Genomic DNA, 18,654 nt, shown 5'->3' with positions numbered 1-18,654 from the left:
TCAACATCCAATTAAAACAACTTCAAAATATTATGTAAAGAAAACAATATAAATAGAAGAGAAATTAAAGAAGCGTTAATTATCCGTGATTTAAAACGTAATTTAAATCAAATATAGGTGTCTCTTTATATTTATTCTAAATTGGAACAAATGCTTGAGTAATTACTAATACTTAACACTATATCATAAATTTACCTGATGATGACCACACAAGTGGTCGAAACATTGTAATAAATTTTCTAAAAATAAAATAATCCACTTAACAGCTGTCCTCAAAGTTTTATTAACAACATAGTATATGTTTATACTATTAAGAAATATAACTAAAAGCCTTTCTATTTGAAAACTGTCAAAAACGAAAGATATACCAATAATACTTATATCTTTAAATCCTGACACACCTGCTTACCAAATTGTCACTGTTCTTTCTCCCCTTCTGTGGATTGAGAATCTGCCCATTGCAGAGACAACAATCAAAATTTAGGCCAGTATTAAGAAGAATCTTGAAGCAGTCAGCATCAAGAAACTTTCCAATAATCATACTGCATCATATGATTCTGCTGATGCAATTCACAAAGGTCCCTTGATCATTGCTAAGCTTCCTTTCTTTATGGCTTTGTCTAGGACTTTCACAGAGATCTCACAGAACTGGCCAAGGTAAATATAATTTATGTGTATAATAAATATTAATAATCACAAAGATGTTAACATTTATTCAGATATAATTATGCATAGGTTCAGTTATTAGAGTAGATATAAAATGCATTTTAACAACTGCTAGCTATTTTGAAATATTCCTTACTTTTTCTCTTCAGAGTTTGCTCGAGAATTTCATAAAAAAGAAACATCTTGAGCCTTCTGAAAAACTAAGCAAGACTGATGTAACAAACACAAAGATCTGGGTCAATCACATGATGTGGATATTGCCAAGGAGCTGAATCTGTTTTGAAGGTAACTGTAGTAAGAAATTATAAATATTAAAATGAATATTATTATTATTATGTAAGTTTGTATTGTTGATTTAATATGCTGTTTACCTATATATGGTTCATGTCATAAGGTATTTCAGTGATAGCACAAAAGTGGGTGTATTTATGTAGTTATGCTTTGAAAATTTTTTTATATATTAATTTCTGATAGAAGCTTTTCAGAAACAACATTATTGCCCAGCTCACAACCATGCACTTCAAAAATGACTGTAGAAAGGTTTATCAATTGAATAAGTCGCTTCTTAAGTATCAAATTGTGTGATAGATGAGCAGCTTAGATCCCATTAATGTGCCCAGAGAATCATTCAAGGCTAGTTTATGACAATCAGTTGGCAGGAGGCATTTCTGTAAGTTTGTTAATTGTTTATATGTACTTAGTTCTTAACTATTGTGTAAATGATAAGTCACAAGATTCATTTATGGCATAACAAATGAACACTTTCATGAGCACTAAGAATTCAGTACATGTGATTTTGCAACAAATTTCATTTTAACACCTGATTTCATTACAGGTGATGAAGTCATTCAGCAGTACAGTTATTTCCTAGATGCAGAAGCCAAGGATGGGGCTGGCTACTAGGCATTCAACATTTCAGACCCTAGTGCAATGTCTGATGAACAAAGCCTACCTTGAACTGTGGAACATCTGTAGGAAGTTGCTTCTCCTATCGTGTGGGCAAGCAACAGTAGAACAAAGGCTCTCAATCAAAAAGAATAGGTATGTAATGTTCAGGAGAATACTGTAAAAGCACACAGATTAGTCTATGACTATGTCAACATATTTAGAGAAATCTCCACAGTACACATTAACAAGGAGCTCTTGAACTTTGCAGCCACTGCAAGGACAAGGTATAGAAAATGGCAGAACAAGGTCAAGAGGGGAAGCATGTGGAAGAAGAACTTTAAATACTTAAAAAGAAGAGAAGACTGAACTTTGTACATAAAAGTTTATCATGTAATACTAGCAAAATTGCTAAATAAGTAGAGGGAAAGACAGGGACCCATATGGCAAAACTAATCATCAATTTCGACACCATGAGAAGGAGAATGAAGAAAAAGTTACCTTAGTTAAAGACTTTAGATGTGAACTGGAAAACAAGACTGAAGTACCGAGTCACTTGTAGATTTCATACACACAGAAAGCAGTCTATGGACCATATTAACTTTAGATTCATACAAAGACTTTTGATATGTTATTTTACTTTTCTAACAAAAATTTTATGAAATTTGTCATTTTAGTTAATGGGAAGCCTTCATCAGTTAACACATTTCTGACAATGTATATGCTTGAAACGTTTCAATAAATAATTTGAAGATGGTACCTGAATGATTCATTATTATCTATAATTTTCACTATTTTAAGGTTCTTACAGTTTTCTAATGATCAAATTTAAGACTTTTTAAGGGCAATCTTTTGAAAATTTTAAGACCTATTTCAGTGAAGATGGTACCTGAATGATTTGTTATAACTAATAATTTGCACTATTTTCAGGTAATGCAATTTTTCACTGAAATAGGTCTTCAATTTTTTTAAATAATGGCCTTAAAAAGTCTTAAGTTTGATCATTAGAAAGCTGCAGGAACTTTGTTATCTGAACCATCGATACTGTCAAGCAACCCTACTTCCTCTTACTCAGGGGACTTGTACCTAATCAGCAAAAGCCATGGCAAAACTCAAATTGAAGTTGATGACCAGTATAGATATGAAGTTAACAGCTGAAATATACTGGGCTTTAAAAGTTAGCTGTGAAAATTACTTGTTTTCTTCTTGTGGAGATATTTGTGATATATTTTGTGTCATGTTTCCCACTAGCAATATTGCTAAAAGCTTCAAGCTGGGGAGCTTTAAGCTTCTCTACATTCCTGGAGAAGTACTGGGTCCCTACTTTATCAAATAGATTGCCAGTGAAATCAGTTAAGACCCTAGCATATGGTATATCCTATGTTTTGACAAAACCACCAATCTCCAAGTGGCCTTTTGGTTTGTTATTTTAGTGAATCAGCAGGACATGTGCAAGTTATATGTATTGAGTTTTATGTTTGGGCATATATTTCCCAAAAATTCAATCCAAAATACATTGTTGGAGTTCAATCTATTGTTAGAAACTTTTAATCATTTCATTAAATTAATAACCCGATTAAAATAAAACTTACGAAGCAGTGAAGATGAAGGTGACAAAAGTCTGGTTTATGTGGGGTTTTGCTGTGTCCATAATGTTCACAATGCATTCTGCAAGAGACTTGATGTGTACAAATAAGATTACTAAGCACTAGACGTGTACTGTTTTCTCATGCTGTCTATAACAAGAAGAAATTATCATGAAGATGAACGAGGGTTATAGATAAACTCTTTGAAATATGGAAAGCTGTTTGCTGACTTTACTTGATGCTACCAAGAAAATCATCTCATTGGCATTTACATCTGGTTACAAAAGTTTTTTTTTTATTTTCAATACTATAGTGTGTAATATATTTAGTTCAGGTTGAAAAAGTTATTTAGAGCCAAAAAAAACTTTGCCAGAAAACACATATATACTTTTGTTTCTTAACAACCTACAAAAAACATATTTATAAAACATGACCTACATTTTGATAAAATTGAAATGGGAGGCCTGTTGTATTTTTAGTTTTTATAAAAGGACCTTGACACTGTAAGCTACACTACAGTGTCAAAGTATTGCAATATAATGTAAGAGTAAAATTTCCAAGTTCGGAGTAAACAAAATGTGAAGAGTACTTTACATGTCAAACTTATATGTAGTTACCTGATACATAACAGATTTAAACCTAACAACTCAGAAATACTGTACTTCAAAATGTTAAACAACTAGAACTTTAATTAAGCTTTTAAAAACTGGAAAATAATACCAAAAATATACATACTGAAAAGTTGCTTAAAACCTTTTTGCTATTATACATGAACATGATGCTTTGGTAAAATAAATTATAAAATCACCTTTTTACACTTAAAACTCAGCATACATAATATTACAAGCATCATTATACAAGAAAACTTAAGTTTATTAACTTAACAGTAACACATGGTTTTCATAAACCACAGTCAGTATTAATTAACGATTCAAAATATAAATTATTTTCTCTCACATGACTTCTTTGAAGCATTTTTTCACCTCTTCAAATACCTGAAATCAAAGATGGTAAACACAAGAATATATTAATTTAATGTAGTTTCATGAAAATATCTCACATACTTTTTATATAAACAGTAAAAATATTTCAGATAATTTTATCCTCAAAAATTAAGATTAAGCAGATGTTTTTTTTTATTTATTCAGATGTAGTCTTGAAAATTTTGGAAACTGTATATCTTCTGTCACATGAAGCCATCTAATAGCTCAAGGATTAGAGAATCCCAAATACATTTTGCATTTATTTTTTAATTTTAAGTTATCAATTTGAATATAACTTAACTAAAACTATTATTCTCATGCTTTAATAATTAGACATACAATAATAAAACATCAAGACACAACAGAAGTTACATTGTAGATATCTGTAAATATTCCATTCATGACATAAGCATCTGTTTTGTAATATGTACCATGCCAGATGCCTGATTGTTGCATTATGCACCCCAAAAAGTTGGAGATAAAAAACATAACTATACTGAATGAGTAAACAATTTGGGTAATAAAATTTTTTTTGTAGTACAGGATTTTTAATACTTTTTTTCTTTCCTTAACAAAGAATGCAAAATGTATTCATCTTGAAAATATTTTATCTTGTTCTGCTTTATTTCTTTCACTGGTTTAATATGCAATATTTTATCTTTACCATTGTTTCCTTATAATCTTCTTTAAAATATTTTTAATACTTACAAATTTTAATTTTGTGATGATGATGATGAGATTTTTTATCTCTATCATGACTAAATCAAGAAAACTTGTTCTTTTCTAAGCATTTGTATTACCATTTCCAAAGCTTCAAACTTCAAGTAGAAATATGAGAACAATCAGTCCATGAGAGAATGGCTGTTAGGAAATGAACTTAAATGTATGCCAATCATTCAATGTGTAAATATAGTGAAATTACTCTGTACAGTGATGAATCACTGAACAACCACAAGAATACATAAACATGCCAAACATTACTTTGTACAATGATGAATCACTGGACAACCAGAAGAATACATAAACATGTTGAATGTTACTCTGTACAGAGATGAATCACTGAACACTACTCTATGCATTTCTCTGTACAGTGATGGATCACTGAATAACAAGGAGGATATGTAAACATTTCTCTATACAGTGATCAATCACTGGAAAACCAAGAGAATACATAAACATGCTTCCTGTAAAGCCCTTCAGGCAAAGGTGGAGACTGTGAACAGATGAACATAGATTAGTAAAAGGAGGACATGGATAAGTTTTATGTACAAAATAAGAGTTTGATAACTGCTATTTATATTAGTTTTAATATTTTCGACAATATTTTATTGCACTATTTCTTTCAACAAAGTTGACTCGTGCATGACATCATTAGGCCTACTATGGTACATGTATGAAAAGTGGCTTTCTGGTCAATGATTACAGGGGTCATATCTAAACAGTTATATTATGTAGTGGTTTTTATTATGTTATAACTCATAAGTTGAACAAAAAATGAAACTTGTATTTTAAAAGGTCTCACAGTTATCCTGCCATGTTTAAAGTGTTTGTGTTTTAGATATGGTGACTTTTATGAGTTACTAACAGTGGCTGCAAACCATTTGTGGTTAAATTAGTATCTTTATTGCAATGATGTTTCTTTAATTCCAGGATTTCTAGAATAATACAAAATAATTATAATTTCAGACACCAAAATCTAAAAGCCCATATCTCTTAGGCCTAACATTAGTTAAGCCTTTATTAAGATAAAGAGATACATTAACCCCGTACCTTGTATAGATTTTTTGCTTTAGTTTAGTTAGGGCTAAACTTTATTGTGCTTAATACTATCAATAAATAAACTTATAATGTTATTCTACAACCTAACATTAGACATTTTTGAAAAAGTGGATAAGAATTTAATATATTGTTGTACCAAATGTCTAATAAAGTATATTTATGTCCATGAAAAAGTGCACACACATGCACATAGTAAGGTGCAAGTACATTTTCAGGATAGACAAAAACTGAATACTATTATAGTAGACTTTAATATTACAAGGTCAGAGGTTTGCAACAACAATACTTAATGTACATAAAACCTAATGATGTTTTTCAATAAACAACTTTTTCATTCTTTTAAAAAACCTTGTACTAATATTCACACAAATTATCTTACCGTATCTTCTGAACTGTTGGCATCAATTTTCCTAACCAAGTTTTGTTTCTGATAGTGATCAACAATTGGCAGAGTATCTTTGAAATATGTAATAAACCTACATAAGAAAAATATTTTAAGAAAAAGCAACAATGTTTTTGTGCAGATCAGAATATTATTTCTAAAGCCTGAGAGTTTAGTTTTCTATCAAATGTTAAGTTTCAGTAATTAAAAGAACATTCAACAAAGTTTAAGTTTTGTATAACAACAAGTGCTGGGATTATATGAGTGAGTATTAAATTTGTTCTTTCCAGTATGATGTTTCCCTGCTGCTGCTGCACATGTCAAAAAATGTGTATAGTTATTTGAACAAAGAACTTGTCACTTACCCGGCAGCCAAAAAATGTGTTTTAAACTCTCTATTTCTTATCATTTTGAAATTGAAGGTCACTTTGTAAGTAATGTAGAGATTAATTGCATAAACATTTAAGTGGAAATATCACAAAGCCATAAACTATCAAATTGTACTTCACACTTAATTTGACATCTCAATTTTGTTAATTGGTTTCATTTCTGTATCAATGCCAATAAAATTTTAGCAATGAACAATGAAATGCAGGGAAAAGATAACAGAAAGAAGTTACTGAGGTATTAAAATGACATAAGTAACTTCTTTCTGGAATCTGTATTTCAGTTTCTTAAGAGGATTAGAACCAAGTCAGAGCTAGCATTATACTTATGTATTCTCTATTGCATTTACTCTGTGGAAGAGCCTGACTGAATTAATGAACAAATTGAACACCAGGTTCAAAATGCAGTGTTTGAGACTTATGACTTGGCTCTTCTTTACTGTCCAATGGCCTAGTTTTATACCATCACCATATTACAGTGAACAATATTCAAGACATCAGGAAATGACTGACAGCTTTTGTTTATAGAGTGGTGAAGTGAACATACTTATTAATTCTGCGACACACTGACACTCTTCATCTAGAACACCAGTGAAAGTACAAAGGAAATTAATCCTCAGTTGTTTACATATTGTAAATACTTTCTCCAGGAGCCACAAGTAAAATGCATGAGATCATTCCTCAGGATAAGGACACAACTGTTAAGTTGGAAACAGGTAATGCCAAAGTATGTTAATGTTTCTCAGTTGTAAGTTACTTAGAATTTAAAAACAAGGTGGTATAATCAAGAAAGCAAAGAAAAGCACAGCAACACCAGATTCTACTCTTATTGTTAACATAATACTGTAGGTCCCACAATACTACAGTTGGGATCATTCTGGAGAAGAAAAAGAACAAAGTAAGTGATACACATCAATATAAAAAATGCTTCATAGTGTGGAGAGATACCTGGAAAAGTAAGCAATGTGCATCACTGCCAAACAGAGCTGGATGGTGGAAGATATACTTGGACAGTCAGTAATGTAAAGTTATGTCAAACATAGCTTAGTTGTGTGAAGGAATACTTCAAACAGTCCATGATGTACCTCAATGTCCAATAAAGTTCAGTGGTACAGAGGAATAACTGGCACAGACAGCAACATGTTTTAATGTCAAACAGAGCTTAATGCTGTGGAAGGATAGCTGACAAAGTGAGGAATATGTATAAATGTCAGAAATATTATAAAAAAATACAGAGATGCACCAATAACAAACCAAGTAAATATAAATATGCAGTAAAAACACATTAACAAAAGAATTAATAATTGTAGATTATGATTGAAACAATAGTTGAAAATCTCAAAATAGATATCACACATAGCAAAATAAATGGTTGAAGATAATCCTTTACAATGACAGTACAATCAAGATTTACTATGAATTATATTATAAATAAAGATGTTTCTAAATAATAAATCTATCAAGCAAACTTCAATACCTGAAGTCAAGAATATCCATCAGGTGCTAGATAACCTGGAGCTTACACAATAGAGTAACAACATTAATAGCTCCAAAAATCAAATATCAACTTAAGAAGTTCAACACCAAGAAGTTTAAAATTTGATTCTACATGATTCATACTCACAGGTATATTTGGATACTGTACTTAAATATTAGATGCATAAACATTAAGTTTTAACGAACAATATAAAGATAATTATAAGTTTCCATACATATTTAGCATGATAAAAGATTATTATCATATTTAGAGGAGAAAACTGATACAAATTCCTGATTTGCTTGTTTTATACTGATAATGTTAGATATAAACAAAATTTAATACCCATAGGAGTTACAAGAGAAGTATATTGAGTTACAAGAGTATATTGTACAAAAAAAATACCTTTTCTTCAAACTTTCTTCATTATCATCTGAACGACCACTTCCAGATGAACCTCTCTTCAAACACCGATCAATACATACCTGCAAACACAACAACTTTCAATACATATCTTCTGTACTAATATGTAAAAAGACAAAGTTAATAGTAACACAGAGAAATTGACACAATTGAAAAAAATGTTACATATTTATAAATATTTCAAACATCATACTGTATAGGTGTTAAACATGTTTTCCCAATTATAGTTTTAAATAAACAGATTTACATAATGATTAGTATGTAAAATGAGAAACTTTGAGGGCAAAACATATCAACAAACTAGCCTTAATCTGAATATAGCATTTTGTTTAATATTTCTTTAAGCTGCAGACACAGTCTTTGTGAAAATAAAAACCCTCCAAGAACCTCCGAGTGGCCTTTCTTAAGTTCCTTAGAAACTGGAAGATTTACTATGCAATACATGACATGTTTTAACCATATGACCTTGTAATAATCATGTAACCATGAAACTATAAAGATTATAACTCTGAATGTACTAAATTTATCTTCACAAAATTTGACAAGCTTTTAGTAAACATTTAAAAGTATATTCTACATAAACATTATATATTTTCTAATAATGTATTTTTACTAAAGATTTATCTGTGAATTTATGAAATCTTTACTGAGTACATCTGTATGAAAGGTGATTTTCATGCTAAGAATAAAAATACTTTTTTACAGTTTTCATATTTCATTTGCATAACCTCTAGAACCTCTTAAATGAAAATCAAGTTTTTATATTGGTAAAACTTTATCTCTTATTTCCTTTAATCTAACAATAACTATAGTGAAATCATAATTGTACAGTAAAACGAAGAGTTGAATAATATGAATGACAACAGATTTCAACAGTTAATTGTAATTATTTATCCCAACAGCTTCAGACCTCTAGCATTTCACTACTGTTTTCATTGAATTTTTTCTTTTTAAATGTGTTTAACTAGCATAACAAAGCAATAAATCACCCAGTGATAGCCTATGGTAAACAAACTAATAAGTTACATCACATGAGTGAAGCCAATATGCATTCCTTGAAGAGACCACAAGGTTTTTATTCATTTGTTTTCTTATCTAATCTAACAAGTTTCTAATTTTTAAATTCTAGTTACTTTGTTAAAAACAAAACAAAAAACACTATACATAAAAAACGAGAAATGTTAACATTTTCAACACCGAAAATGTACTTCTAATAGATACTTATCTCCATTCACATAGCCCTCTATATACACAATTTTTTGCTTGCCACAAGCCTTGAGGCCTCCACCTAAACTCACATTTCCACGTGGTATTGCTGAGCTGTAGCATGCATATGAGCATGTGACATCCCTCCACCAATAGGAGTGCAACACACCCTCCTAGCACAGCTGACTCCCTCTATACTGATTGTTCAATCATCACTTCGCAATTAGGCAAGAAGAGATGCATCAGAAGTGCGGAGGATGGGTAGGAAATGTGAGTAGAGGTAAGTACATTTCTAGTGTTGAAAAATGTTAACTTCCAATATAATACCTTACCTATGCTCACATAATAGCTATAATCCTACATTGAAGTGGTGGAAGGACTGGTACAAAAGTTATCTAGATGAGCTCCTTTTGGAAGGTGCCCAAAGACAACTCATTGAGCATGACAGTTTATACCATGGAAGACTGTACCAGGGTATACTCTTTGCCTGTATTGAAGAAATGTGTTGCCAAGTTGGGTAGAAAAGAAGCAAGTTCAGAAAGACGATATGAAAATTGAATGCGCTTTATGGTGGAGAGTAACTAGGAAGTATCAAACCATATATATATAGCAGGTCAACTCCAGTTCAAAACTAGTTGGCATCAGGTATGTTTCCTCTGTTCTGCAGTAGGAGGAGGAGGATCCCAACCATTTTCACCTTCAGAGCAGAAAGCAGAAGGGAAAAGTAACTTCCATTCTGCTATCTTAAGCAGCACTCATATGTTTAGTCCCTGTACACATCCAACACCAGGCCACCTGGGAACCCAACTTTTGGGCAATGGTAGGATTGGAAAAAGCAAATGTGCTGGTTTAACCTCATTCCAAAACCAGGCAGCATCAGGAATTTTTCATCCAGTCCATGGTAGGAGGAGGGCCCTGATCAACTACATGAGTGACGACTTATATTAGCTGGTCCAGTTCCAACCCAACACCAGACCAGACCACCTGGGAACTGACACTTAGGCAGCAATAGGATAGGGAAAAGCAGCCAAAGTGATGAACTGTATGTGGTGGATCATCTCCAGTCCAAAACCAGGTCGCAGCAGGAATTTTTCATAAATTCCGAGATAGGAGGAGAGTTTACGCCATCTATACTAACAGTACACCAACACCCTAGTCTCTACTGAGTGCAATTGGTCACACTCAGGAAGAATATCCATAGCTTATCACCCCAGTGGCTAGGAACTGGTGAGTGGCAAGGATTCCCATACTCCACTGGAGGAATGCAACACCTTAAGACTGTGCAATGTGTGACCATGAAACCCTATTTTTAAAGGCTGACCAGTCCAAATATATTCAACTAGGATTGGTGGGATGGGCAGCAATCCCGACATTTCTTTACACATGATAGCATACGAGTAAGTACCATCTGGATCAGGCATTATTTAAGAAGCAATACACTGCAAGCAAACCTCCAGTGGTCTTGTGGAACACCTCATGTCATCAGTAAGCATTTTAGACCTGAATAGCCGCATGGTGCAGATTTAAACCTAAGTATGCCTTGACAAGTACCAAATGCCACTCAGCAGGATACTGAACTCTAGAAATGGGCCCCTCTAAAGGTAAGATACATGAAAAAGAACTTACCCAGTCAGAGCCAATAAGATGTATGTAGAATGGTGATGGGAGGAAGTTGATATCCTGAAGAACAAGAAGAAGCCAGATGAAAAAGTTAATGTGTGATGAAAGTATACGGGGCAGTCCACATGCCAGCCGGCATGATCTCCTCCAACAGATGAGGGAGTAAGGTGTCAGATGTGGTGACAGAAGACCTGAAAGAGTCAAATTAGATCTACATCCAATAAAGCATAGGCTAGAACGAGGAGCTGCTGAAACCATCCCATGAGGATAATGGGAGAAATATCTAAGGAAGATAAGTAATTCCAAAGAACTAAGAGACAGGAGCATAAACTGTGAAAAGGAGCATGCAAGCTAAATAACAACAAACCACACAGATGGGACAGAGAAAATGAAATGGGTCAGAATGAGAATAAAAGTGAAAAATGGAAGGAAGTGAAATAGGAGTGCACGTGCAGTCTCCTTCATGAGCCACAAACGTTTAAGGAAGAAAAGCATGAGCAGAATAATAAAGAATAAAAGAATGATGGAAAAGGATACAGGAAGCAGCAATGGCATACATGTCAGATCTTCTGTGGCCACAGGCAAAAGTAAGAAACAGAACGTAAGCAAAACATGGTACAAGGAACAAGAGACTAAAGGTACAAAAAGACAAGTATTAAGGACATGGAGAACAGCATTCAGGTCCCAATCAGGAACGATTGTCGGATGAATGTGGCAAAAAGAACAAAAGAGCACAGAATGAACAGCAAAGGAGAACACCTGATAACAATGGGAAACCCAGATTGACAAGGAAGGAGGAAGAATGAATGAAATAAAGAAGAAGGAAGGCTATAGATGAAGAGTGTCTGGAATATCTTACAAGGGAATGGAAAAAACCCATAAGTGAAATCAGAGTGACCAACACGGCCAGATAGGAGAGGGAGGAGTGAGATTGAAGGAGCAGGGAGCATGACAGAGGTAAAAAAAGAGGAGAAGAGGATTAGAGAGGGTTCAATAAAGGAAACCATGGCTGAGCTAGGCCATACAGAGCTATCATGGGAATTAAAAACAGAGTGTCCCAAATGAGAGAGAACACAAATTGAAGGGTAGGCATAGAAAAAAAGGTTGGACCAGTCCTGGCTGAATGCATCTACAACTAAAGCTAAGGGAAGAGGAACAAGGGACCAGAAAAGGGGAAGTATGGTGTTGAAATGAGAGGCAAAAACATTTAGAAGAAGACTGCCCAGATGGGAGCACAACCATTTAAACACCAGAGGAACTAGGAACTACTCCACAGGTAGTATCTTGTTGAGCCTCGAAAGATGATCAGCAACAAGATTCAGGGCACTAAGAATACAACAAGCTATTAGACATACCGGTAGAAAAGGGCTCAGAAAAGGAAGTCAAGTGTGTAGAAAAAGAGAGTGTGAATGAGTGTCTCCTTGGTGACTAATATAGGAAGCAAATGCAGAGTAGACTGTATTTATCATCACTAGACACCCACGAATCAAAAAATTATCCAAAACTTGAAGTACCACCAAAAGTTCTAAGAAATGGATATGAATTGACGATATGTCATGGGACCATATGAGTGTCTGGAAATATCCCCCATATCATCAAGGAGGTATCTGGAAACAGATGGAGACCCAGACAAGAAGAACCCTCTATGGTATTGGCTGTATCAAGTCATCAGGTGAAGTCTTTGAGTAAGGGAGGAAAGAGAATGGTGGAGGAGAAGGGAGACCAAGCAAGGATCCAGTGATCATGCAGAGTACATTGTAGATGATCACATGATCGTGACCCAATGGGATATGTGAAGTGAAAAACACTAAAATGAATGAAAACTAAATGGGTGTGAGATGTGACTTTTCCAGGTTGACCAACCCACCTAGACATGCCACCTCCTGAAGGAGGAGAAGGGGACAGCTGTAGGAGGCTTGTTTGGATGGAATCAAATGAGAAAATAAGCATCGGAGATGTCTCCCTTGGTCATCCCAAGACTTGGGGCAAAAGACCACCGTACAGTGAGAAGAGTCCTCATGGTAAATTGAAGGAGGTTGAGAAACTATGGGACCACATGAAATATCTAAGACTGGAGACCAATCTTCTTTGGGAATCATGAAAAGATGGAAATAAAATCCTGGATGAGAAACCTGTTCAATAGCGACTTTAGCCTTTATGTCCAATACTGCCACAGTTTGACACTGACAAGAAACAAGGGAAACTAACAGAAATTGGAGACAAAGGAAGAGAGTAAGAAAAAAATAGTAAGGTAATACTCAATAATTGACCACAAATGGAGGGCTACGGTCTAGAAACCAAACTAAGCAGTCCCAACTAACCCTGAGTCTATAGGGTAGTTACTTTCAAGACTTATAGCACTGAAGTCAATGAGCAGTGGAAGAATGGATGAGAAGAGAAAAATGGTAAGTGGCAACAGGGAGAGAAGAGGAAGCAAGAGGACAGGAGACAGGGAGAGAGGCAAAGAAGGAGCACAGGAAAGACAGTAAACACCTGAGGATAATGTATAACATTAACATGCGGCCCCAACATATGACTCCATAGAAACAAGTACACGTATAAATCACACAAGGAGATGAAAGGAGCCAGACAAAGGCATATGGGAGAAAAAGGAGGAAAAAAATCACTTCAGTACCAAGGTCATCACATTCTAACAAACTCTAACAACGGATCAGTCAAATATGAAGTGGTAAGGCCAAGGAAGATAAACACACCACTACAGAGAAAGTAAGTGAACAAGTAATTTCTGATAACCCCTCAGGGGAATGGTGGATTACTATTGAAAGAAGGTGAATGGAGGAAAAATAACAGAAAAGGGTAGAGTGTAAGACAAAGGTGGGAAAGCTTAAGCCTAAGAAATATGAACAAAAGACAGAAGATTTCAACTCCAAGTCTGAAAAAGTAACTCAAGAGTTTAGGAGTTAATGAAAGAGGAATACAGCATGAAGATTTGCCTATTCATATGAGGTAACAAAGGAAAGAGAATGAGACATGCATACACCAAAGTAATAGGAAAAGTATTCAAAGATGGACTTGCAAATCTGGATAGGAAGTAAAAAACATAAAAGTAAGAAGCAGAGAACAAATTACAAAGTGAAGGAAAGAAACATATCTAAGAAATTCAGTCCCAAAACTATGAAAAAAAAGGCTTGGGTAGATTCAAGATAGCATGAATATAAGACTAGGCAAAGATAGGTGGTAGGAAAAAATCCAGCAAAATCCCTTCCATCACGAGTGAGAAACACAAACAGAGGTATGTCAGGTAAAAAAAAGTCCAGGTCACATGGAAGTTACCAACTTTTATGAAATAATAATTTGGAATTGTAAGGCCCCAAAACCTGTAGGTGCAGAAAACGATGGAAAACGAAAATCCAACAATAAATACTTTCACAACATGTAATGTTGTTGAAGATACTTCCACTAAGAAAATGCCTATATCTGAAAAGTTTAAAAGGACAAAAAAAAAAAGACATCATTAAACACAAGTGCCAGATCAAGAGTTTATGACTGAACAATCAGTATAGAGGAGGTTAGTTGTGGTACAAGGTTGTGTTGCACTCCTATCGGTGGGGGGTTGTCGCATGCTCATTTGCATGCAACAATGCAGCAATGCCGTGTGGAAACATGTAGGTTTAGGCAAAAGCGTCAAGGCTAGTGGCCAGCAAAATACTGTGCATATAGAGGGCAGCACAAAAGTAAGGAAAGCTATTCGGTGAGAAGAGGTAAGGTATTGTATCAGAATTAGCATATACTTTAGCCTTGAGGCTTTTTGCGCTCCAGTGCGTGGTTTAGTTAGCCTATTTTTTCTCACTATGTCCGTTGTTTAAAAAATTCATGAAGCTTTCAAATATGCATTTTCAAACACAAAAAAATATATCAGGCACTAGAATAGAATGTCCCAAAACTACTACAATTTATCTAACCAATCTTTAAACATGTTAAAAACTTCCATTACTACTAGAAGTAACCATCTTTAGTCTAACCATATGATACTCTCCTTGCAAACTATCGACTTTTACCACTAAAACAAAATTGTGTTCAGAATATGTTCTTTTTACTGGTTATAAACATATCCAGCAGTAATGTCAAAGAGAGTTACAGACATTTCTTAAAAAACAGAAGAGATAGGATGGGCATGTCATGTAGGTCAAACAAATATAGTGATAACACAATGAAGCAATAAGAGGTTGACATTTCGTATTCTAGCTTGTCAATATTTTTAGTGTGTGTGTTTGTAACTGTAAATGAGAAGTCTGAGCACCACTACATATGTGACTCAGAAAAGTGCAGATTGAGAATTTATTTAAATATTTCCTTTTAAAATTTTATATTAAAACTTCAATAACATATAAATTTGAAATATAAACTACATTTTTGTGCAAGTTTATTTACATACTTTAATAATAAGGTAGCTTAATTAAATTTTCAAGGTAACTTTGTAAAAAAGGTTATGATATGAGCACTTTAACCCTCCTGCATGCACGGGGTTAACCAACTTTAACACTACTACAACAGAAATTTGGTGATAGTGAGTCATGATAAGCAGAAACTTAAGATTCGTGAAAATGCACAAATTACAAAACTCAAGCTGACATTAAAATCAAACACATAAACATATAGCCATAATACAACTATTAAAGTCATATAAGTGGGTTTAAATTGCTAGGTCCAACTGCAGACATTCAAGTAGGTGGACAGCTGGATTCAGAAGATTTGTTTCCATTAAACCACAAGTTTCTGGAGGAATCATTTGTATGAGCTGCATGACAAAATCAAAAAAATATGATAGCATAAAACTTACTTGTTCATTACAATCAAAGAACAAAACAAACTGTAAGTTGACTTTAGCTGCCATTTCACGATTCCAACCTTCTAAATTATCTTGATTACGAGGAAACCCATCAATAAGGAACCTGTCTTTTCTACTGTTGTTCATTGCCTGTTATTTTATATCAATATCATTCAGATCATTGTTCTCTATATTATGAAATCATGTTATTATTATCATTCAGAACCATCTTAAAAATATTTCCATATTTTTAGGTAAGAAAACAAAATTTTCATTTACATTGTTAATGTTATCTACTACAATGATTAACAAAATAATTGTTTGTTGTTAAGCTATCTGTGTTGTGCCCACTGTATGGATCAATACGTGAATTTTAGCATTATAAGCTCTCGATCTTATCACTGAACTACATTAATATTGTGTTTTGAATTTTTAGTTATATTACTACCATTTGATCTGACATTTTTTATGGACTCACAGCAATAAATAATATTAAGTAGCAAAATTATTTTCAAAGATTATAGGAAATATCTATTTTCTCTTCAAATCAAGAAGACTTGTACCTTTGTAAATATATAAAGATACTAACATACTTTCCAAAAAGATATTTTTTTAGTACTTTACTGTTTGAAATAAAAAACATAGCATTTCAAAAATAGCTAGATTATTAAATTTTATTTATAATATTTTGAACATTTTAGTACATTATTGTTCAGGCAACACACAAATAACTGTACTGCAACACTGTGGGTATGATGTTTAGAATTTTTTAATAAAACAGAATCTCAAAACAGAATGGGAAAAATAACAGAAATGGCTAGTAAATGGGGATATGTAGATAGGCATCCTGCAAATCCACTTTGGTTATCTATTGGTTTCTTCAAAGAAACATTCATAACAATCTCATATTGTACACTTTCAAATGAAACACAATGTGATAGTGTTTAAGTCAGGTGAAATCTATTACAGGTCTCCATTCCCCTACCACTTTTTGAAAAACAAAAAAGAAGAGTAAAAATCTGGATACCGACAATGCAGAATTCCTATTGAACTGGTGAAAGAACTGATCTAGAAGTTGCTGACAAACTAGATGCATAAACTGTTTAAGTTGTGCTCTTTAAATTCTGATTTTATGAATAAATATTTCAATTTATTTTACAGATCAACCTTTTTCTCTTTGTAATGTATTTGGTATATTTAATTTGTGTTGTTACTTTCAGTAAACTAACTTTACCAATATTTAAAACTGTACAAACTCTCAGCTTTTCTGTTTGTTTGTTGAAAGATTAGCAACTTTAGTCAATTTCTGTATAATCTAATATTTTTTGTCAATTTTCTATAGCATTGTTTTTCTACACATGATGTTATACATAAAACAAAATGCCTTATAAATATGCACAATAAATACTTCAATGTATACTTATATTTAACTAATAGTAATAACATAATTTGTTTTAAACAAACAAATTACAACTATGTTCAACCCTCATTATTTTTCCTAGGTAACACACTTAGAACAGTCTAAGTATCACACTGAATGATCAAAGGATGAGTCAACTTAAGAAGGTACTTCCATTCTTTGTATTAATAACATGGCAACAGCTAGCAGAGAAAGTATTGATGATCAACATTCAGCTGAAAACTTTGTAACCTGGAGACAAAAACAGGAAGAGGAGAGCAGAGTAGAACTAATAGATATTACTGAACAAAAAACAAAACATATCACAATAATTATAATCTATTATATGGAAATGTAATGATTATTTCATTACATACAAAAATTTTATTTTACTTGTACTTTAATTTCATTCCTTCTATGTTATAGAAGAAAAAATTAAGAGTGCTTACAGCATGCAACAGATTGCAGGTAATTTCAACAGGTACAATTGTTCCATTCCGAATATGTTTTTCAATGAGGTCTCCATATCTAGATCCTGGAATATCTCTTTCTGTTCTCAAAAGATCTCCAGCTGATAGATGAACATAGCCAAACTCCTGTAAACTTAAACAGAGTTAACATAACATGATGAACTAAACATACCCCTATAAAACAAATAATATTTAAGGTTGAAAGTTTAATAAATACCTCAGTAAGCCTAACAATGTCCAATATTTCATCATGAATTATACATACTCTTGAAAAATGCAAATATTCAAGATAAAAGGTTTAATACATATTCCTCTATGTTACAGTAATGTTCAAAATTATATCCTTTAAACCTATACAATGCTCAACATCACATTTTGTAAATCTAAACAATTTAACATTACATTATTATGTTACATATTGAGAATTTGAAATAATCCAAAGCTACGTTAAATAATTTAAGTTTTAATAGTTGAACTGTACCCTGGATTTAGCGTTTAGAAATATGCCGATATTTTATTTAATTTACGCTATTTGCTAACAAGATTGATTCACACAGTTTTTGTTTTTGACACAGATATGTTTTAATATATATATATATATAT

At 33.0% G+C, this 18,654-nt stretch overlaps 1 protein-coding gene across 6 annotated transcripts in view; it reads right to left on the bottom strand.

Annotated features, from left to right (window-relative positions):
- Window positions 1-18,654, bottom strand: part of LOC106473294 (UMP-CMP kinase-like) — a 51,390-nt gene that overhangs the window by 27,618 nt on the left and 5,118 nt on the right. For 4 of the 6 annotated variants that reach the window (XR_002613655.1, XR_002613654.1, XM_013933978.2 and 1 more), the window contains exons 3-7: window positions 18,031-18,177; window positions 16,195-16,332; window positions 8,550-8,629; window positions 6,279-6,375; window positions 4,095-4,132 (exon numbers count right to left, since the gene is read on the bottom strand). Coding sequence is in view for 3 of the 6 variants with exons in the window: in XM_013933978.2 (XP_013789432.2) it covers window positions 4,095-4,132; window positions 6,279-6,375; window positions 8,550-8,629; window positions 16,195-16,332; window positions 18,031-18,177 (500 nt within the window). In the remaining 3 variants the exon portion in view is untranslated. Of the gene's footprint in view, window positions 1-409; window positions 649-4,094; window positions 4,133-6,278; window positions 6,376-8,549; window positions 8,630-16,194; window positions 16,333-18,030; window positions 18,178-18,654 lie in introns of all 6 variants that reach the window. The other 2 variants (XR_002613656.1, XM_022401758.1) reach the window with 2 other exon arrangements.

The sequence above is a fragment of the Limulus polyphemus genome, unplaced genomic scaffold, assembly GCF_000517525.1.
Source record: "Limulus polyphemus unplaced genomic scaffold, Limulus_polyphemus-2.1.2 Scaffold6050, whole genome shotgun sequence".
In the NCBI taxonomy this organism is placed as follows: Eukaryota; Metazoa; Arthropoda; class Merostomata; order Xiphosura; family Limulidae; genus Limulus; species Limulus polyphemus.
This window is presented reverse-complemented; position numbering and strand designations above follow the sequence as displayed.